This window comes from Saccopteryx bilineata, chromosome X (genome assembly GCF_036850765.1).
Source record: "Saccopteryx bilineata isolate mSacBil1 chromosome X, mSacBil1_pri_phased_curated, whole genome shotgun sequence".
NCBI classification, from domain to species: domain Eukaryota; kingdom Metazoa; phylum Chordata; class Mammalia; order Chiroptera; family Emballonuridae; genus Saccopteryx; species Saccopteryx bilineata.
This window is the reverse complement of record NC_089502.1, coordinates 109,262,181-109,283,440: the sequence shown is the minus strand read 5'-3', so window position 1 is coordinate 109,283,440 and position 21,260 is coordinate 109,262,181. Positions and strand designations below refer to the sequence as shown.

At 54.0% G+C, this 21,260-nt stretch overlaps 2 protein-coding genes across 5 annotated transcripts; both read right to left on the bottom strand.

Annotated features, from left to right (window-relative positions):
* Positions 1-3,024: 3,024 nt before the first annotated feature.
* NAA10 (N-alpha-acetyltransferase 10, NatA catalytic subunit) lies at positions 3,025-8,193 on the bottom strand. 2 transcript variants are annotated; one of them, XM_066249294.1, is made up of 8 exons: positions 7,999-8,193; positions 7,483-7,581; positions 7,108-7,148; positions 5,859-5,904; positions 5,657-5,772; positions 5,413-5,457; positions 4,024-4,108; positions 3,025-3,343 (listed from the first exon to the last, which is right to left on the bottom strand). In XM_066249294.1, the coding sequence occupies exons 1-8, from the start codon at positions 8,017-8,019 to the stop codon at positions 3,107-3,109; spliced, it is 690 nt and encodes a 229-aa protein (XP_066105391.1). In that variant the 5' UTR covers positions 8,020-8,193; the 3' UTR covers positions 3,025-3,106. The 2 variants fall into 2 exon arrangements, with proteins under 2 accessions (XP_066105391.1, XP_066105390.1); XM_066249293.1 differs by having other exon boundaries at positions 7,090-7,148; positions 7,999-8,190.
* Positions 8,194-8,411: 218 nt separating this feature from the next.
* On the bottom strand, positions 8,412-16,232 carry RENBP (renin binding protein). 3 transcript variants are annotated; one of them, XM_066249291.1, is made up of 11 exons: positions 16,130-16,232; positions 15,754-15,863; positions 15,524-15,599; positions 15,226-15,301; positions 14,871-15,043; positions 14,041-14,265; positions 13,432-13,513; positions 12,941-13,116; positions 12,171-12,302; positions 8,654-8,741; positions 8,412-8,564 (listed from the first exon to the last, which is right to left on the bottom strand). In XM_066249291.1, the coding sequence occupies exons 2-11, from the start codon at positions 15,858-15,860 to the stop codon at positions 8,431-8,433; spliced, it is 1,269 nt and encodes a 422-aa protein (XP_066105388.1). In that variant the 5' UTR covers positions 15,861-15,863; positions 16,130-16,232; the 3' UTR covers positions 8,412-8,430. The 3 variants fall into 3 exon arrangements, with proteins under 3 accessions (XP_066105388.1, XP_066105387.1, XP_066105389.1); XM_066249290.1 differs by having other exon boundaries at positions 16,152-16,230; XM_066249292.1 differs by having other exon boundaries at positions 14,955-15,043; positions 16,152-16,230.
* Between the last annotated feature and the right edge of the window lie 5,028 nt (positions 16,233-21,260).

Genomic DNA, 21,260 nt, shown 5'->3' with positions numbered 1-21,260 from the left:
TGAGGACCTCCTTTATCCAAGGGTACTGTAGTTTCCTTCCACCTCTCTCTACCAACTCAGTCACAGGGTAACAGCTTTTCTCCTGTAAATTGGGAAGGCAAGATGCAGGTGGCAGATGACAAGCCAGACTATACAACTGTCTTCAGTTGAGTGGGAGGGAAATCTCTGGAGTCTAGATGGTGGTAGAGGAGTGAGGCAGCTAGGCTTAGGCCCAAGGAAGCAGACCTGTAGGCACTAGTGCGAGTGATCCAGGCCTTTGCGTGCATCGATGTCAAAGTCAGACTCTGTACACATGTGAGCACACGCGATCTAGACCTGCAGCTCTTCAGGAGGGAGGGCAGGCTGTGCAGATACTTCCTGCCTTTCAACTATAAGCAATTCTCTTACCCAGAAGGGGAAAACACCTCCTCAGCTTGCTGCGCCCCCCAGCCCCACCTCAGTACCAAAGCAAAGGCCTTCTCTAGGACGCTATGTGTCCTCAGGGTCTGGATGGAAGGCCTGGGAGCTGGCCAGACACCAGCAGGCCCAGGACCTGGGCTTCCAGTAGCTGGTCTCAGCTGTATCGACTGTTCGAATCCTTCAACAAGGCAGGGAGCGAGCCTCCTGCCCCTTCCCACAGCCTGCACCTACCCTCAAACTGCTCCTGTGTCAGGAACCCATGCCCTTCACCAGCTAACCCCCACACACCTTGCCTCCTTTTCTCCATCCAAGCCCTGAATGATCCCCAAAAGTCCCCCACCTGCCCAACAGGGCCTGACACAGGGCTCAAGGCCATAGGAAACTGCTGATGAACTCACTTCATCCCCTACTGTCAAATGTCCTTTTTTTTTTTTTCTTTTGAGAGAGAAACATCTGTGATTTGTTGTTCCACTTAAGCATTCATTGGTTGATTCTTGTATGTACCCTGACCAGTAATCAAACCCGCAACGTTGGCGTATCTGAACAACGCTCTAACCAAGCCAGGGCTCTCCTCAGTCTTTTTCTGACTCCAGAAACACTGAGGTGATGCTCCCATTCAGCCGCTGCTTTAAAGCCTCAAGGAACTAACCCTGACTTTTAGGACACTTGTTTGGCATTTAAGGGCTTAGCACTTGCTCTATCCTCAGCTCCATTGTTCCCAAAGAATCCAAAATCCCATTATTCCGTATTAGTCAACGACCAGATCTGTGGAACCTTGCTTAACCTGTTGATGAGTGGAGTGTACACTGGGTCTGAGTGTGGATGACAGGCCAGAGGAGAGATGAGATCAACAAGGAGAGGGTTACAAGCAGTCCACAGCAGAGCAAGAATAGATGAGAACATGAATTGGGCAGTGAGACTCCACCTATTTTTCCTACAAATCAGCTTTCCAGAAGTTCAACAGTGAGGTACAACATTATTCACTCCAGTGTATGGGTTCGGGGGGGGGCAGGGTTGACATCCCTGGAGCTACCCCAGCCACAAGGTGAGGGTGTAAGGGAGCCTTTTCTTCCATCAGCCTTCCTGCCACGGTTCGGTTCACTGTAATGGAAGTGGCCCCTCCCACACAGGCGGGGAAAGTGCTGGGCCCCAGGAGTAGTCGGGCTTGCAGCTTCCCCTCCTTCCCCCGACAGGTCCCACCTCCGCCCAGGAAACCCAACCACTTGGGGGCGGCCGAGTGTCAACAGGCCGCCAGGGACACAGGGCACCGAGAGCAAAGGGCGGAAAACGGGCGCCACAGGGGACCACGAAAGGCTCCATCAGCTCCCTCCCGCCAGCTCCGCGGCTCGGCCCTGGCCCGGTGCCAGGACGCTATCCATAGCTTCCGCCACCGCCGGACCAATCGGAGCCTGGGAACAAAGCCCGCCGCCGGTTGCGAGCCGGAAGGGACAGATGCCAGGCACGGAGGGCGGAGTGAACGTACGTCTCCGACTTCAACCACGGAGCTCATAACTTGAACCAATTAGAATAGTGTCACCAAAACCAGCGAGCAAGCGGGCCTGCGCAGATGCAACTTCCAGTCTCCCCTAACCTCCACCCCCGCCCCCGCCCCCGCGTTTTAGCTTCTCCGACGGCCTGTTGGTCACGTGCCAGGATCCCGCCAAAGAGAGCCGAGCTCCAGGCCCCGGTGGCAAAATATTCCGCCTGGAGGGGGAGTAAGGTGCCATCTGCAGTAGCAGGGACAGTAAGATACAGTGACAGCTCAGGAGTGCTGAGCTTCCCTGGGAGGTGGGCAGCCCAGACAGCTCACTCAACGACTAGGGACAGCAAGAGATGGCGCTGCAGCCAGAGAAAGGGGCACAGGAACAAATTTGGAGGTTAGAGTGAAGCTATGAAAAACAGAGGGCATTTGTCAAAATCCATAGTATGTATAACACAAAGAGGGAAATGTGAACCCTGGACTATATAGTTAATAATGCATCAATATTGGCTTATCAGTTGTAATAAATGCAACACAATGCCAAATGTTAATAGGGGAAACTAAGGGAACAGAGGGGATGCAATGGGAACTCTGTACTTACTATCAGTGTTCTCGATTCTGTAAACCTAAAACTGTACTAAAAATAACATCTATTAATTATTTTCAAATTAAAGCTTAGGTTAGGGAGTAGATTCAAGGAGGTATTATGGTGGTCGAACACACAGGGCTCACTGACCTTTTGGATGGCAGAGGAGAGAGGAGTCAAGGACAGTTACCAGGACTTCAGCAACTGGGTAGGACCATCACCCGGATATGACATCAGTAGATAAACCCAATGAGCAATTGCACTTAGGCATCTAGAGCCCCGCAAGGCAGTGACAGAGCAGGGCTCAGAAGGCAGAGCATCTGCCTCCAAGATGGGGGTGGCTCCCACAACGCCAGGGTCTCCCTCCCTAGGACCCAAAGATGCTGAAAACCATCAGATTTGGGAGCTCCACCTCCAAAGCTCAAAGCTCTTCCCTTCTGCTTGGACTTTCCAGGACGTGCTGTGCCAAAGGCTGTGAGATCCACCTCCTCAGGGAAGCAGGGGCCTGACAGAGGCAGCCCCCCAAATGTGCACACTCGTACACACACACCCCCCCAAGGCCACTGGGTAAAGTTTATTGTGAAACCTCAGGTGAGGATGGGATGGGCAGGCCAGGGCAGGGAGAGGAGCAATCGCAAGCTCTAGGAGGCCGAGTCAGAGGCCTCTGAGCTGTCCTTGACGTCAGTGCTCTCTGTGGTCTCGCTGACCTCGCTGAGATCCTTGCTGTCACCGCCGCTGTCCTCGGCAGCCAGGCCCTTCTCCTCACGACAGGGCTCTCCTGAGCTTGGAAGGGAGTTGCTCTTGCTCTCCACCTTGTTCTCAATGGAGCTCAGCACCGTGTGCCTGCCCTTCTCCTTCAGCTCCAGGTGCCGCCTCAGCTGCCAGCAGAAACCGAGAGAGAGGCAAGAGGAAAGAAACAGGGCCTAAGTCCCATATAGGCCCTCTCTGGTCACCCAAGGGAGTTTCTGTGCCTGTCACTTGCTGGGGGCAGGAAGCAAAATGAGAGGCAGCAGGGCCAGGTGAGGAGACACAGGACTGCAATGGATTGCATCCCAGCTCTGACCTCTCTGGGCCTGTTTTCCCTCCTGTAAGGGAGTATGCTCACGCCTCCCTCACAGGGGCTGCTGCAGGACCTTGACTTTCTCCTCTTTTGTCTTAACCCTGAGCCTCGGGGCAGGCCATGGCTCTCTCCAGCCCCCAATGCTCTCCTGGAGCCCTCACTCTCAGCGTCTAGGGACCCCTCCCTTCTCTCACATCATGCCTCAGGGCAGCAGCACAGGCATCTTACTGAAAATGGAATCGTGGGCTGATAGGGCTTCCTTCAAAGCCCTGACAAGACCCAGCTTCCCATCTGACAGCTGAGGAAACTGAAGTGATGAGGGCTGTGACTCCTAGCAACGTAGCCACAATGGCTAGCACCTAGTCCATCTTGCCTCCAGCCATTGCTACTGTCTCAGGACCCCTGGAAGCTTCACCTTCCCTCCAGCAGGGCCTCCGCTACTTGTCTTGCTTTTCTTTATTTGTGGGGACTATGGCCCTGGCCCCACTAGATCCTTACCTCGTCAGCCATTTGAGTGAGATCCCGCTTCATCGCATATGCATCTTCCCCATCGGCATAGTATTTGGGCTCCACTTCACTGATCCTGTGGGAAGGTGATGAAGAGGAGAATGACCCAAATCTGGGGGCAAATTCTTCTCAGCCTCCTGGCATCATATGCTATGCTAGTGGAGCAGGATGTCACTTCTCACCGAAGGACACTTTTGTAGACAAGCCTCATTTCCAACACAGCCTTCCCCCTGCTCTCTCCATCAGTAAGTAGTGCCCAGCACCTTTATCCCTTTCCCCTACCCCGGGTTCTGCCATGGTCCTGCATCCCTAACCTGGCCACCAAGACCTTTCTGTGGTTTCTTGGGAGCTGAAGCTCAGAATTTAGCCATCCTCTTCCTTCTCTGCCCTGCTGCCTGTCACTTCCTGGGAATGCATGGTCAGTCCTATGCCTAGCAACTGGAACCAGGGGGAGGTGGCTGCACCGTTTTCCTGACAGGCATTACTGGGCAGTGTGGCCCCTGGACTGAGCAGCTCAGGGGCTGAGCCTTCACTGCAGATGTGTGTGCAGTCTTGGGCACCTGCCCTGGAAGGGAACTGGACTCGATGGCCTAGAAACTCCCTGCCATACCTCATCCCCTGGAATTGTTGACCACCTGAGGTATTCACATCTGGGTCAAAGATGCCTCCTACAATGCCCTTCCCAGCAGTCCCCTCTCATTCCCCACCAAACTGACTCTGAGTGCTGTCTCAGTAGGCCGTGGACAATCCACCCCAGCCTCACTTTTAATTGGCTTTTGCCATCATGTATTAGATGTGTCCATTCCTTACCAGGCTCTCTGTCCTGAGCCAGGCGCACAGAGACTCCCAAGACCCTCAGTGGACCCCCCCTCACCCAGATGGCCAGGGCTCTAGGATCCCTCTGCTCCTCGTGCTAACAGCATATCCTGCCTGGACATGCTTAGGCTTCTGTAGCACCACATTCTCCTTTCTTTTGGTCCCACTTAGAGGCTTCTAGATGCCTGGCCACTTTGAGTCCTGCTCCTAGGCTTTTGCTCATATCCTGAGCCCTCATCTCTACTCCTGAACCTTCGCTGAAAAGCCTGAGTGCTCTTCACCACACTGCCCTTCCCTGCTCTCAGCCAGCGTCAAGCAATTGCTCCTCCACCCAGCAAGACATACCACACAGCCTCCTGCTTTGAGCAGATGGCAGCAGGTAGGTGCCATCGCCACTGACTGTGCAGGAGGCACCCTGGCAACGTGTGTGGAGTCCATGACCGGCTCCCCGTCTCAGCCGCCCCCGCCCCCTTGCCTGGAAGGCAGCTCAGCTCATCTCAGCCACCTGGATGAGCCCAGATCTTGGACCACCCAACTCCATTAGAAAAATCTAGATGTACTTACTGAAAGTTGAGGGTGTTGGAATAGAGGTGCAGGGCCGCCCGATTACTGCAGGGAAATAAGGCACTGCTGAACTGCACAGACTTGGTCAGGCAGGGACAGCACATTCAGGTCCTGCCCCTCTTCTTAGCACCCTCTCCCTCCAACCCTACTTCCCAGATCTTCTCCAAAAGCCAGGGCACCCCAGGACCCATATCAAGACAGTATCTCATCCCCACTCCTCCCTCCCCTCAGCCCTGGTTTCCACCTCTTCCTGACATGCAGGGAGACATATTTGGCATTGAAGTTCTCGATCATGGCTCGGGAGGCCTGGTCCATCAACTTCTGAGCCAGGCCAAGGCGCCGGTGGGAACGCTTCACAGCCTGGTGGGAGAAGGGTGGGACCTTGAGGGCTGCCCCAACTAACCCCTACTTCCACCCCCATCAAAGCCTGTGTGGGCCCTACGTACCAGTGAGGTGATATGTCCATGGGGCACGTCATCTGGGTCCTCTTCCCTAGAGCAAGAAGAAAGGAGAGGCTAGCAAGGAGCCTTGTACAGATGCAGCCACACACACCCCCAACACATATGCATGGCGGGAGCACAAACTCCTCTGGCTGGCCCCAAAGTCCCCCCAGACCTGGAGTGTGGGGGGAGCTGAGACTCTCAAAACCCCTCACAGCAGCCAAAATACATGTGTAGTGTCAATGGAGTACAATGGAATATTGTTGAGTGATAAAAGGAAATGAGCTAGTGCCCTAGCCAGGTAGCTCAGTTGGTTAGAGCATCGACTCAATACACCAAAGTTGTGGGTTCAATCCCCAGTCAGAGCATATACAAGGAAGAACCAAGGAATGCATAAATAAGTGCAACAACAAACTGATGTTTTTCTCTCCCTTTCTTTCTTCTTTCCTCTCTCTCTCTCAAATCAATAAATAAGAAAAGTTAAAAAAAATGAGCTAGCAAGCCATGAAAAGATATGGAGAAACGTTAAATGAACATTATTAAGTGAAAGAAACCAATCTGAAAAGGTTATATATAGTTTCTGATTGCAGCCAAATGACATTCTGGAAAAGGCAAAACTATGCAGAAAGTAAAAAGATCAATGGTTAAAGGGGCGATAGATGGTGATGGAAGGGAACTTGACTTGAGTGGCGAACACGCAGTACAGTATACAGGTGATGGAGCATGGACTGGTACACCTGAAACCTATGGAATTTTATTAACCAATGTCATCCCAATAAAGTCCATGAAAAACAGAAACAGATCAGTGGTTGCCAGGAAGAGGAGGAGGGTGGGATGAACAGGCAAGGACACACGGGACTTTTAGGGCAGTGAGACTACTCTGTATGGTACTCTAATAGTGGATACATGCCATCAGACATTTGTGTAAATCCATAGAAGCTAAAATACCAAGAGTGAAATGTAAGGACTTTAATGATATAGCAATATTGCTTCATCCATTGAAATAAATATAACACAGTATGTTAATAATAAAGGAAACTAGAGGGCAGAGGGGAGGAGATAATATAAGAATTCTGTACTTTCCACTCAATTTGCTAGAACTAAACTAAAAAAAATTAATCTATAAATTAATTTTAAAAAAACAACCCAGGCAGCAACCACCAAACATGTGGGGTGTTAGTGCCTCACCCCCCCGCCCAGTTCCTCAACAGGCTTCTCTCCTTCCTTGGTAACTCACATTTTGGCCAGGACATACCCCACAATCTTCCCGTTCTCATCCTCAGCGATGTACGAGAGCTGCGTGACAGGGAAGAGAAAGAAGTGAGAAAACAACTTCCTGTCGGAAGTGTGGAGCCCTTAGCAAACACCTGGTCCACGGCCTGCTGTGTGCGTGACAGACAGATGTCCGTCAAACGGCGAGCTCAGTGACAGCTCCTGACCTCCAGGCCAAGTGGCTTGGTTTCCTCACACCGCACTGTGCCCCTGTCGTTCACAGGGGAAAAAACAGACACCGGTGGACATCCTGCCCCTCCCTTGGTCCGGTTCTAAGTTCCTCACCCCAGCTGAAAGCACCCACTCCTCGCAAACTGACACCTGGTGTCCCCAGTCCCCAAATTCCCCGACTGCCCACCTGGGGCCAGGAGAGGCCGTGGTAGAAGTAGTATTTCATCTGGTAATTCTCGGGCAGGCACAAAAGGTTGCAATGCTGCATGTTCATCAGGTCCTCTGGCTGCGGGGAGGAGGGCAGTGGAATGCGGTCAGGCAGGGGCTGCGGTGACTAAGCAGGCCTCGGTCCTGTCAGAAGCCTGCTCGCTTCTGTCTATTCACCAGCCCGCCCCCCCACCACCCGCGGGGCTGGGCGGGCCTGTGACTTCTCTTTACATAGGCCTGGCCCAAAGACGCTGTGCAAAAATCGTCTGTTCCTGGAATTCACGTAGGTGCCAGGGGGGCTCCCGGACACCATCCAGCTGAGCCCCGACATCCCGCAAAGACGGAGTTCGCAGCCCCGGCCCCCTCTTCGGGTAGGTCAAGCCCCACGGACACGGTGGCCTTCACCTCTCCGCGCCGGGCCCCTCGAAAGCATGCGCACACGACCACTCGGCCCGCACCCACGAGGCGCGGACAGCCTTCCGCCCCAGCCCCTCACCCTCGCATTGCGGATGTTCATAACGGCGGCGGGGATCACGGCTCCCAGCGGGTCGTGAACGCGCAGTCAGCTGCCGCCGCGTTCCAAAGTGACGCCGGGCTGGCCAGGCTGGGGATGGGGCCGGGGCCGGGGCCGGGCTTGGGCTCGCGGAGGAGGCGGCGGAAGGGGCGGCGCGCGCCGGCCCCGGCCACCGGCCGGAAGTGCTTGCCGCCGCACCCGCCCTCGCGGCCGCACGGGGTGGGCGGGGGCCGAGGCGGGACTGTCGTCGAGCGGGCCGGGGCGGGGCGCGGGGCGGGCCAATGTGCACGGCAGTCCTGAGAATTGGCTGGCGGGCCACTGTCTCTGAGAGCAGGTGCCCTCAGGCCAGCGCGAGGGCTGCCCCTCCCGCGACCCCACAGACACGCGCACGCGGGTAGTGTTGCAGGCTCAGCTTTATTCCGCGCTCCGGCGGGCGGGATCGGCGGGCGGGGACCCGGCGCTGCGGACAGGGACCGGGACTTGGTGGCTCAGCAAGGCGCCCAACATCTCCTCGCACATGGCCAGGCACCGTGGCACGTGGAAACAGCCTGGGGGGAGAAGCGAGATGACGAGTTGGGAGAGCCCGGGTCAGCCAAATTTTCCGAGCCCCTGCGGCCCCATCCTGTCTCCCACTCACCTTTGAAAGGACCCCCCTTGATGGTGAGGGCAACCGTCCCCTCTCGGTTTAGATAGCCAAACCATTCCCCGTACTCGGGATCGCGAAACTGGAATAACAATGAGACAGTGACAGCCAGCACTTGCAGCTGTCCAAAAGCGACAGGCCTGGGGAAGGGCCTCTTACTGTCTCCAGTGCGCCACTACTGTGGCCAGAGTTAGGGTTGTACTAAGCCAGCACTTACTGTCATTATGAATGGAGGCAGTGACCACAGTAGTATTTGCAATGCCTGACTTTGTCACCAAAAAAAAAAAATCCCAAATATGTTTGTTATATTGTATTTAGAGAGGCATCTCCAAGTATTGCACAAGCTCATCACTATTTCCAAACCCATGTTATATTGTATTTAGAGATACATTTAATTGTTCACTAACCCGCTCCAGAATCAGTGCTCTTAAACTCCACACTGTATTCTGGAAAACACGGCAAGATGGACTAAAAAGAACCCTGCTTGGGGACGATAAACATTCTGTATTTTGATTGTGTTCTTTGGCAAGTCTTAGTGAACTGGACAATCAAGAATAATACATTTTTAGACTACTTAATCTGACGCGGAAGGATAACAAAAGAATTTAACTTTTTCTGTCCAGTTTTTCTGTGGCTGTCTAAATTTTTGCTTTTTGTATTGGTATGTTGATTAGTGCATGATTTACCTGTTGATAACTTTTGTAACTGTTCAAAAGCCATCTCTATCTCTTTAAACTGTATTCCTTAAATTTAACTCTAGGCAATTAAAACTGGTGGCCTCTAAAACTTTTTTTTTTTAGCAAGAGACAAAAGACAGAGAAAGAGACAGGAAGGGAGTTAGATAAGAAGCATCAACTGCCTGACCAGGTGGTGGCGCAGTGGATAGAGTATCGGGATGGAACGCAGAGGACCCAGTTAGAGACCCCGAGGTCACCAGCTTGAGCACGGGCTCATTGGGTTTGAGCAAAGCTCACTGCTTGAGCCCAAGGTCGCTAGCTCGAGCAAGAGGTCACTCGGGCCTGCCCTGTGGTGGCGCAGTGGATAACGCGTCGACCTGGAAATGCTGAGGTCGCCGGTTCGAAACCCTGGGCTTGCCTGGTCAAGGCACATATGGGAGTTGATGCTTCCAGCTCCTCCCCCCTTCTCTCTCTCCTCTCTCTCCCTCTCTGTCTCTCTCTCTCCCTCTCTCTCTCTCCTCTCTAAAAATGAAGAAAAAAAAAAGAGGTCACTCGGTCCGCTGTAGCCCCTCCCCCCCCTCCATCAAGGCACATATGAGAAATCAATCAATGAACAACTAAGGCGCCGCAATGAAGAATTGATGTTTCTCATCTCTCTCCCTTCCTGTCTGTCTGTCCCTCTCTCTCTCTGTCTCTGCCCCACACACACCCACACACACACAGCATCAATTGATAGTTGTGCACTTTATTTTTTATTTATTTTTGACAGAGACAGAGGGAGGGATAGATAGGGACAGACAGGAATGGAGAGAGATGAGAAGCATCAATTATCAGTTTTTCTTTTTTTTTTTTTTCTTTTTTTTTTTTACAGAAGCAGAGATAGACAGGGACAGACAGACAGGAACAGAGAGAGATGAGAAGCATCAATCATCAGTTTCTCCTTGCGTGTTGCGACTTCTTAGTTGTTCATTGATTGCTTTCTCATATGTGCCTTGACCATGGGCCTTCAGCAGACCGAGTAACCCCTTGCTGGAGCCAGCGACCTTGGGTCCAAGCTGGTGAGCTTTTTGCTCAAGCCAGATGAGCCCGCGCTCAAGCTGGCGACCTCGGGGTCTCGAACCTGGGTCCTTCCGCATCCCAGTCCGACGCTCTATCCACTGCGCCACCACCTGGTCAGGCAATTATCAGTTTTTCATTGCAACACCTTAGTTGTTCATTGATTGCCTTCTCATATGTGCCTTGACTGTGGGGCTACAGCAGACCGAGTAACCTCTTGCTCAAGCCAGCGACCTTGGGTCGAAGCTGCTGAGCTTTGCTCAAACCAGATGAGCCCGCGCTCAAGCTGGCGACCTCGGGGTCTTAAACCTGGGACCTCCGCATCCCAATCTGACGCTCTACCCACTGTGCCACCACCAGTCAGGCTCTAATACTTGTCCTTTATGAATGCATTCAATATTAAGATATAGCCTTGAGCCTGACCTGTGGTGGCGCAGTGGATCAAGCGTCGACCTGTAACGTTAAGGTCGTTGGATCGAAACCTGGGCTTGCCTGGTCTAGCCACATGTGGGAGTTGATAGTTCCTGCTCCTCTCCCCTTCTCTCTCTCTCTCTCTCTCTCTCTCTCTCTCTCTCTCTCCTCTCTTAAAAAAAATGAATAAGTAAAATCTTAAAGAAAAGATATAGCCTTGAGTCTCATGATTCCTGGGTTTGAAAACAGTGATGAGCTTGTGCAATACTTGGAGATGCCTCTCTAAATATAATATAACATGAACATATTTGGGATTTCTTTTGGTGACAAAGTCAGGCGTTGCAAATACTACTGTGGTCACTGCCTCCATTCATAATGGCAGTAAATGCTGGCTTAGTACAAATAAAGATGTGATTTTCTCTCAGGTTTTGAATCCCACAGACCCGGGAGTAAGACCCCCTGCTATAGTCCTTCCCCTTCGGGAGTTTACCAGTGGAGTAAGTTGTGGCTTTAGAAACAAACACATCAGGAATCTTCATTCACCGTCAGGCTCAGCAGCCGAAGTGCCCTCAGCAGGAGCTGGTCTAGCTCATCACTCTGCTCATGGCACTGTGGCCTCTGGGGGCCCCTGGCTTCCTTCCTGCCTTGAAGCTGATTCTTGCCTCCTTTGCTGGGCACTCTTATTCCCTCTTCTCCTTCTGGACTTTCAAAAGCTTACTTGTCTCCAGGCTACCAGCTTCATCTATATTCTTATGACACCCAAACAACCATGGCTCAGACTTCTCCCACTTAACCAGACTGATCCGTCTGCCCACTGCAGCTTGCACCCCAGGCCAACCCCCCATCCTCACTGGCCAGGATGACAGCTGCAGCCTCCTGTCTCCCCGCCTTTGCCCAGTGCCCTGGAGCCTCCCCTCCTGAAGGCCCCGGACCCAGGAATGCCTAAGTCAGACAAGGTGACAACTCTGTACAGAGCACCCCCGGCCACCATTATTCCTTACCATAGCCCCCCTGACCTTGCTCTGTTTTCCATAGCTCTCACTGCCACCTATGTTTGCCTGTTCACTTGTTTAGTCTCTCCACTCCACACCCCACTGAAACATGAGCTCCAGGGCAGCAGGGACTGCTTTGTTAACTAAACAGAGGGCACCTCAGGACCTCCAGGAACCCTCAGACCAGCTGAGGGACCACACCAAGTGAAGTGGGGAGTAGGGGTTATGGGATAAGCCTTCCCATCCCTGCCCAACCTCCTCCCACAACCCAGGAGAGCTCAGCCCTGGCCTGCCTGGGGAGGAATGATGGCCTTCTGCCTACTCCACACCCTTGATGAGCCCATACTGGGCTGTGGACTGGGAAGCAGCACTTACCTTGCGGAAGGTAAACTCAGCCACCTGGTAGAAGAGGTGCAGTAAGGCAGGGTCCCCGCTGTCACTGTAGCCCATGAGTAAGGCAATCATGGCTTCACTGTGCGGCCACCAGAGCTTCATGGCCCACTCCAGCTGACAGCAGAGCAGAGGCAGGCATTTGAGAGCCCTGGGTCCCACTCTCCGCTATCACCTCTTACAGGAAAGTCACCCTCATCTTTCAGGTCCTTGTTTAGACTCCATCTGACCTTAGCACTTGGAGCTTAATCATAGAATGGACATCTCTGGGGATCTGAATGGCCCCTCAGAATAGGCCTTGCATCTTGACCCAGTGTACCCTGAGGGCAAGGGTGGGGCAGGCCTTCCTTTAACCCTGGAATTGAAACCCTGTCTGTCTTGTCAGTCTGTCTAAAGCCCCTTGGACACTCAGTTCCTGCCAGTAGCAGGGTCAAGGCACATCAGAGGAAATAGACATAAGAGAGAAAATCTGCTCTGGCTGCTGACACCTTAAAATCACCCAGAGAGCCTTTCAAAGATGAAGGGAACAAGTGTCTGCATCAGCGTTGTCTGTGCTCCCTAATGGCCTATGTACATGAGGTTGAGACCACTGGCACAGAAGTCAAGAGCTTACTGCTTGGGTCACACGGGGTAAGTTCACTGCTCTAAGCCCCAGGTCCCCTTCTAAGAAATAGGTGATGAGAGCAAGCTTTGAACCTCCCAGGAAAGAAAGCTTGGAACAGGTTAGTATCATGTGGCCCTGGGCACATTCCCACCTGGGTAGGACAGAGGCCATCAACATCCTGGAAGTAGAAGAGGCCTCCGTGGTCAGGGTCCCATCCAGAGCGGAAGGGCAACAATAGGAACTTGTCAACAACATGGGCTCGAAGTTCAGGATCACCTTTCTGGATAGCATGACGGAGCAGGAACCATCCAGCTTCTAGCGCATGGCCTGGTGAAGGCTCAGGGTAAGGCAGGCAGTGGTTCCACCCCGAAGCAGGGAAGCTCAAGCCTCTGTGCTGACCACCGTGCCTCCCTCCTTCCCTCTCTAACAATGGGAGCTTGTCTGAATTTCTTCAGGCCAACCAAGGGCCCCTCCTATGCAGAAAGTTTGTCTCCCACAGTCCAACCCAGACCACCTCTCATGCTGCTGACACCCCAGCATGGGAGGCCTGTCACCCCTTCTTTGCCTGGACCTTGGCTGGAGGAGGGTTCAGGGAGGAAGGCAGTCCTCAGACATTCCCCACATCTGAAGCCTGTCCCTTACCTGGGTTCTGGTGTCTCCCCAGGCAACCAGAAAGTTCCTTGCCATCCTCTGACACGTTCTCCAACACAGCCTGCCCATCCCTCTGCCAGGGGAGGAGGCGGAGAAGGTAATTCTGCCTTCAGCCCCCACTAGCCAACCAGAAAACCCTCCCTTCCACCCTCTCTCCATAATCTTGGGCAAGCCTGGCTCAGAGGGACATTTGAGGAGGGGCCAATTCACTCCCAAAAGCCTGGCTGGGTTCTGACCCTTGCTTAGGTCTGGGCTCTCCAAGGTGGGAAGGGTGAAACAATGAAGGGGTACTGAGATTGGGTAGACTGAGCTGCCCACAGTAACCTGGAAGGACTTGGGTCTGGCTGGGTTTCCTGCGCTCTGAAGTGCTGAGGCTCTGGCACCCTCTCTCTTGCCCTTGGCCTCACCCAGCTCCGTGGGCTCTCCACATTCCCAAGGGTCCTAGGCCGAGCCTCCCCATCTTGAAGGGGACTATCAGGGCCCAGGTCAGTGTAGGTGTAGGCAGAGGAGGTGCCCTGAGGGGTGGGAGATGCCCTGCCCCCCCCCCCCCCCCGCACTCAAGGCCCATCAGGCAGCTGGCATCAGCCTCCTGCTCCCCACCTGGACATGCTGCAGGATCCTCTGGGCGCACCAGTCACCCAGCTCCGCGTAGTTGGCCGCCAGCTCCTCGTCTGCCTCCCCGAGCTGCTCTACCAGGTTGAGCAGCATCATAGGCACCGCCATGGACTCTGAGGCTGGGGTCCCTGGGAGGCAAGGCCGGCCCAGCCCTGCTGGGTCTTTCCGCACCCAGTGTATGATCTGATCCATCATCTCCACAGCCTCGCTCTTGGGGTGGGGGGTGAGGGGAGGCCCAGGCTGAGGCTGGATCCCATCCAGTCCAGTCCCCAGAGCTCAGCTCTAGGGTGGGAAAGCTGTGCTGTCCTACCCACTGACAGGACACCTTTTGTCACTAAAGGCCTACTCTGGGCCTCGTCCTGGCTTGGGTGCTGGGGGCCAGAGTGGATTTGCCCCACCCTGCCACAGGGGCTCCAAGGTTGGGGGTGCAGGCAGTAAAGTTGAGTCTGAAAGCATAAGAGGCCCAAAGGAGGAGGGAGAGGCTCCATCCCAGGTGGGGGCTGGGTATAGATTGGCCCCTCTGTATCCAGAGCCCCTGTGAAGGTTCCGGGAGGGAGGGGGAGTTCAGAAGTAACCAAGACTGCTGGGGAGGGACACTCTTAGACACATAGTGACAGTACAGTGCAATAAGGGTGTAATGCCAGCAGCCATGGAGCTGTAGGGGCTCCGAGAAGGGACTGACATTGACAACAGATCCAGCCTGCACAGAGGGCCTGGGGAAAGGGCTTACACTCAAGAGTGCGAATGCATCAGGTGGCTATGCCCAGCACAGGTGAAAAGACAGAGACTCTCAGGGCAGCCTCCCTCCCATGCACCTGGTAACGTGCTTCCCCTGTCACCCTCCACAGCTCGTTCATGGCCATAGTGTAGAAACATTCGCTAAAAATGGTTCGCTGCACCTTGACCGGACAGCCATCCCGCGTCAGGACAAAGGCACACTTCTTCCCAGGCGGCGCCACCTTAGCATAGCGCAGCAAAAATTCGCCACCTGTGGTTGAGAAGTTGGCATGCTAGAACTCAGATGAGGACACCTCCACCTCCCCTTCCTTCCCAGGAGTGAGCATCCCCAGGCCCTTCGCTGTTTCTAGATCCCTCTAGGAAGTAGCCACACATGAACTATTGAGTACACTTGGAGTGGCCTCTGGGGAGATAGGGATAGGGAGAGGGCACCTGCTTTAGCGGAATCCAGAAGTTCAGGGCGGCAGAAGCGCTCAAACTTGCGGTACAGGCGACAATACATCCACACCTGTGGAAGAGCAGAGGGAACATGGTTTAAGAGCGGCGGGGTGTTCAGGGCTGGGATGAGAAGGAGTCCTAGGTGCCCTTGTCAGGAGAGGAATAGTGCTGAGATGGACAGACCTTGCTCTGTGTGTGTGTGTGTGCGTGCATGCGTGGACTGAAGTAGGACAGGCCAAGCAGACTTTGGCTTATGCCCCTGGGAGAGCTGCAAAGCCGGGCAAATCCTTACCTGCCTCCCCTGCAGCCAGACATACTTGAGGTCGTCATACACCTGCCCATCGCGGCTGAGACATGTAAAGAAGCCCCTGTGGGACATAGTGTTAGCAAAGGCAAGGAGGGACCTTATACCCCCAACAGCCCGCTGGGCCCAGCAGATCTGAGTCTGCTGAGAGTGCGGGGGTGGGGGGGGTTCAAGTAAGGCAAAGACCCTTCTGAGGGCACCGGAAGGGTGAGGCGCACCCATACTCCTGGTCATGGGAGTACTTCATCCAGAAAGCCATCACATGGTCCAGCTCCTGCCCGATACGCTCCTTCCAGGCCTTCAGTGTCTCCTGCTCCTTCTCCATGTCCTGGGGAAGTTGCGACTTAAAGGTGCAGCTCCCCTACAGACCTCCCTATCTTCCTGGATCCCAACTTCCTCAACGGGGCTCCCTCATGGCGCTCCTCAGTGCCCCATGTCACCCCAGGCTTGAGTAGGCACCACTGCCTAATCTGTCTCCTCTAGGCCCCCAGCCCTTTGGGTTCACCCCACCCGTGTGCAGGGCTGCCTTCCTGCCCGGGACCAGCCCCAGGAATGACCCCACCAAACCAGGGATCCAACAGGACAACACCCTACCGCCCACGGGTCCCACACTGGCCTGCCACACTCGGAGACCCCCGCTCATCCCTCCCTCTCCTCCAGGAAGCCAGACGGAGCTGGTCACGGTCCCGTGACTGTCACTCAGCTGACCCAGCTTCGCTCCACCCACCACCTCCTCCGGGGTTCTACAGGACCCGGGGGCGGGGTCCGCTGTGGGGGCGGGGCTGGTCATCACTATGCCCCGCCCTCGCCCCTCGGCTCTGCCCCCGTGCTTCTGCTCGGACCCCAGGCTCGGCTGGCTGTGACCCTCAGGGGGCTGAACCTCGCAATTGCTGCTACTGGGCTCCTCAGCTCAAGATTCTCTTGGTGGGAAACACTGGGTGAACTGGCAGGAAGGCCTGGGATGGGGATGGGGTTGGGGATGGGGAGGCGTTGTTGGGGAACGCAGGCCGGCTTTCCGTCCCCACCTCTTCCCACCCTTGATCTGAATCCTGGAAGGGGCCCTAGTGTGTCTGGGGGTCCTGGGCAGAGCAGGCAGACCAAGGGTGGTGGCCTCAGCAAGTGTGGAGCTCAGGTGCAGCAAGAGAGGAGACAGCTGGAGGTGCCTGAACTGAGGTCCCTCTGACTTGTGACCCCACAGGGTGGGCAACTCCTCTGGTTGAATCAGCTCCTCATCAACCAGTTCAGTGGTCAGGGTCAGTACAGGGCAACCATTGGCATTGACTTCTTAGCTCAAGCGATGCAGCTCAAAATTCAGACAGCAGTTGTGCAAGTAAGAGTGGGCATCCTGGGACCTTGCTGCCTTCCAGCCCCCCAAGTTCTCCAGGCCTGTCTCCCATCGCTTAGATGTGGTTTGTGTGGTTCTGTGAGGTCTGACCTGGTCAGGTGCCCTGAGCAAGGCTGGCTGACCAACTGTCCCCCACTTTCCTTGCCAAGGGTGGCATTATGTGGAGGCCAGGGGCCAGATTGCCTGAGGGCCCTAGGCTTGCAGTTTGGCTTGGGGGAGCTTGGACTTCTGGCTTGACCACACCTTCTTCTGGACGAATGGATTGCAGCCCAGGGGTGTAAGTGGGCCTCTCTGCCTCATGTGTGCAGCTCCAGAACGCAGGTGAAACGGAGAGGTTTCAGTGGCTGGGCACGGCCCTGTACTGCAGCTCCCATTGCTATGTGCTGGTCTTTGATGTCACAATGGCTGCCTCCTTCCAGGCTCTGGCTGCTAGGCAGGCAGAGTTCCTGCTGCAGGCTGACCTTCCCAAGCCCAAACAATTCCCCTTTGTGATGCCAGAGAGTAAGACTGCCCTCTGGCTAGTGGGTAGGTGTACAGGCACACCTCGGAGATACTGCGGGTTCTCTGTTCCAGAACACGGGAATAAAGTGAGTTGTAAACTTTGTGCTGCTGGCGGGTCTTGCCTTCAATTTGTAAAAGGCAGAACATCTGTGAAGAGCAGTAAGGTGAAATGAAGAAAATAAATAAAAACATAAAGTGAAATGCAGTAAAACAAGGTATGCTTGTACACTGTAGCTTCTCTGTTTTGTCTCCACTCTCCACCTTTGCTCATGCTTGCAGGGGCTCCTTGCTTTGGGCCCAGCTGGGCTTGTGTTGATCTGCTCTACTCACAGATACCTGTCATTATTTATGGCTTATCCCTTTAAGTCCAGCATCTCCCCTGCCTTCCTTGAACTCTGTCCTCCTCTTGCCTAGCCAAGGACAAGCCTTAGTATGTGGAGAATTCTAAGGTTGTTTTTTGGGTTTTGTTTTTTTTTTTTTGTATTTTTCTGAAGCTGGAAACGGGGAGAGACAGACAGACTCCCGCATGCGCCTGACCGGTATCCACCCGGCACGCCCACCAGGGGGCGACGCTCTGCCCACCAGGGGGCGATGCTCTGCCCCTACGGGGGCGTCGCTCTGCCGCGATCAGAGCCAATCTAGCGCCTGGGGCAGAGGCCAAGGAGCCATCCCCAGCGCCCGGGCCATCCTTGCTCCAATGGAGCCTTGGCTGCAGGAGGGGAGGAGAGAGACAGAGAGGAAGGAGGGGGGGCGGTGGAGAAGCAAATGGGTGCTTCTTCTATGTGCCCTGGCCGGGAATCGAACCCAGGTCCCCCGCACGCCAGGCCGACACTCTACCGCTGAGCCAACCGGCCAGGGCAATTCTAAGGTTTTTTCATTTTGTTTGTTTGTTTTTAGAGGCAAGGAGAGAGAGACAGGAACATTGAGCTGTTCCTGTATGTGCCCTGACCAGGGAACTGAACCACCAATGTCCACACTCTGGGACAACTGAGCCATACAACCAGGGCTTAATTTTTTTAATTGATTGATTTTTTAGAGACAGAGATAAGAAGGGAGAGAAAGGAGCGGAAGAAGGGAAGCATTCATTTGTTGTTTCACTCAGTCATGCACTCATTGGTTGCTTCCCATGTGTGCCCTGACCGGGGTCGAACCCGCAATCTTGTCATTTCAGGATGACGCTTTTAACCAACTGAGCTAACTGGCCAGGGCCAGGGCTCTAAGGTCTGTATTGGTGGGGCCCCTAGCCCTGGATCCAGTAGACGAGGCCTTGGCCAATCCCGAGGTGAGTTGAAGAACTAACACCATTCCTCTCCTCTCATAGGTCTTTCCTTAGGAGGCTGATGAATGGTGTTGGACAAAAAGGGGCCAGTTGCTGAACCTGACAAGCTCAGGAGAGACCTGCATTGGTGGCCTTGCAAAAACTAAGAGACCTAAAGTAACCACACAGGATGGTCTGAAGTAAAAACTTTCTAACTGCAAAACAGTTCATGGTGAGTAGTCATGTCCTATTTTTCTCTAACAAAGGTCCATGCTTACCTTTTTTTTTTTTTTTTTCTGAAGCTGGAAACGGGGAGAGACAGTCAGACAGACTCCCGCATGTGACTGGGATCCATCTGGCACGCCCACCAGGGGCAATGCTCTGCCCCTCCAGGGCGTCGCTCTGCCGCGACCAGAGCCAATCTAGCGCCTGGGGCAGAGGCCAAGGAGCCATCCCCAGCGCCCGGGCCATCTTTGCTCCAATGGAGCCTTGGCTGCAGGAGGGGAAGAGAGAGACAGAGAGGAAGGAGGGGGGGAGTGGAGAAGCAAATGGGCGCTTCTCCTATGTGCCCTGGCCGGGAATCGAACCCGGGTCCCCCGCACGCCAGGCCGACACTCTACTGCTGAGCCAACTGGCCAGGGCCGCTTACCATTTTTTTAAAACTAACTTTGTTTTAATAATTTTATTTTTTTAATGGGGCAATATCAATAAATCAGGATACATATATTCAAAGATAACATGTCCAGGTTATCTTGTCGTTCAATTATGTTGCATACCCATCACCCAAAGTCAGACTGTCCTCTGTCACCTTCTATCTAGTTTTCTTTGTGCCTCTCCCCCCTCCCTCCCTCTAACCACCACACTCTTATCAATGTCTCTTTAAAACTAACTTTTTTTTTTTTTTCTGAAGCTGGAAACAGGGAGAGACAGACTCCCGCATTGCGCCCGACCGGGATCCACCCGGCACGCCCACCAGGGGCGAAGCTCTGCCCACCAGGGGGCGATGCTCTGCCCCTCCAGGGCGTCGCTCTGCTGCAACCAGAGCCACTCTAGCGCCTGGGGCAGAGGCCAAGGAGCCATCCTCGGTGCCCCGGCCATCTTTGCTCCAATGGAGCCTTGGCTGCGGGAGGGGAAGAGAGAGACAGAGAGGAAGGAGGGGGGGAGGTGGAGAAGCAAATGGGCGCTTCTCCTATGTGCCCTGGCTGGGAATCAAACCCGGGTGCCCCGCACTCCAGGCCGACGCTCTACTGCTGAGCCAACCGGCCAGGGCCTAAAACTAACTTTTAAAAAGATTTTATTTATTGATTTTATAGAGAGGGAGAGAGAGAGCTGGGGGGAGGAGCAGGAAGCATCAATGCCCTGACCAGGCAAGTCAAGGGTTTTGAACCAGTGAGCTCAGCATTTCCAGGTCGATGCTTTATGCACTGCGCCACCACGGGCCAGGTGATCCATGCTTACCTAATGGAGCCTGTCTGTTGTCTTGTATTTACAATAACGTACTTGATAACATGCCTTTGAAATGTAAGATAATCTTTTCCTGCCCACTCAGGGCACAGCAACCCCACCACAGCAGAAACCAACAATGCCCTTCGTTATTATCATGTTGTTTTATGCTTGCCTATGTAAAAGAAGTTTAAGTCTATACATTTTTACTTTTTATCCAATCCCAAAGATTTCCCCACTTGGCTTTCTCCCGCCTCCCTAACCTATCATCAATAGATTTCATGTAACCCCCTTCCATCTTCCCTTTTAATTCTAATGTATAAGATAAATGGTAAAGCTGCCATTTGCCAGAGCATTTTCTCAATCCGTTGAGCTTTTGCTTCCCCCAAATTGTCAGCAGTTTGGCTTAAATAAACTCGTAAAAATTCTTACAGGTTTGGATGTTTCTAACATTGACAATGGTGAGCCCATTATTTTGAGACCAGCACCAGCTGGTGTGGCCCTTGCATTCCCGAGTGCCATGCAGGCCGCCTCGAGGCAGGTAAGCATGGGGACAGCAGAGGCTGGAAAGAACCTCTGCAGTCCTCTGATGGCTAAGCATCCAGTCATGTCACACACCTGACAGATCTGCACAGGCCACTCCCCTTCTGGAGCCAGCCCCACAGACCCTTGTCCACAGATGTCCCACATCCTCCCGCCACTGAGCATTGCTACTGCTGCTCCAATCTGAAGGACATGTGCCTGTCTCTTCCCCTGGAGGCCCCTGGCTGTCAGGTCAGAGTTGGTGCAGTGGGGATGACAGAGCTGTGACTCCTTGTCAAAATCAATAGGACCCCACAGTAGGGAATACCATGAGCCCAGGAGTGAGTACCAGGGAAACAGCTGGCCCCAAGAGGCTTCCTGGGAAAGCTGGAATTGGTCTGGGCCTCCCCTGCGTCGATGAGCTGGCACTGCATGGGCACGCCCGCTTACTAGGCAGAGATGGAGGCAGCTTTTGGTAGCACACTGAAGAATTCTCCTCTTGCTTTATGTCCCTAGCACTAGCACAGGGGTAGGCGGTGGGGGCACCTGGCCATGCCTAGGCTCCCTGAGCTTCTTGGCTCATTGGCACGAAGTACTAGTTTGGCTTACCTAACCCTGGCTATACTCTAACAAAACCACCCCACCCCAACAGTGGG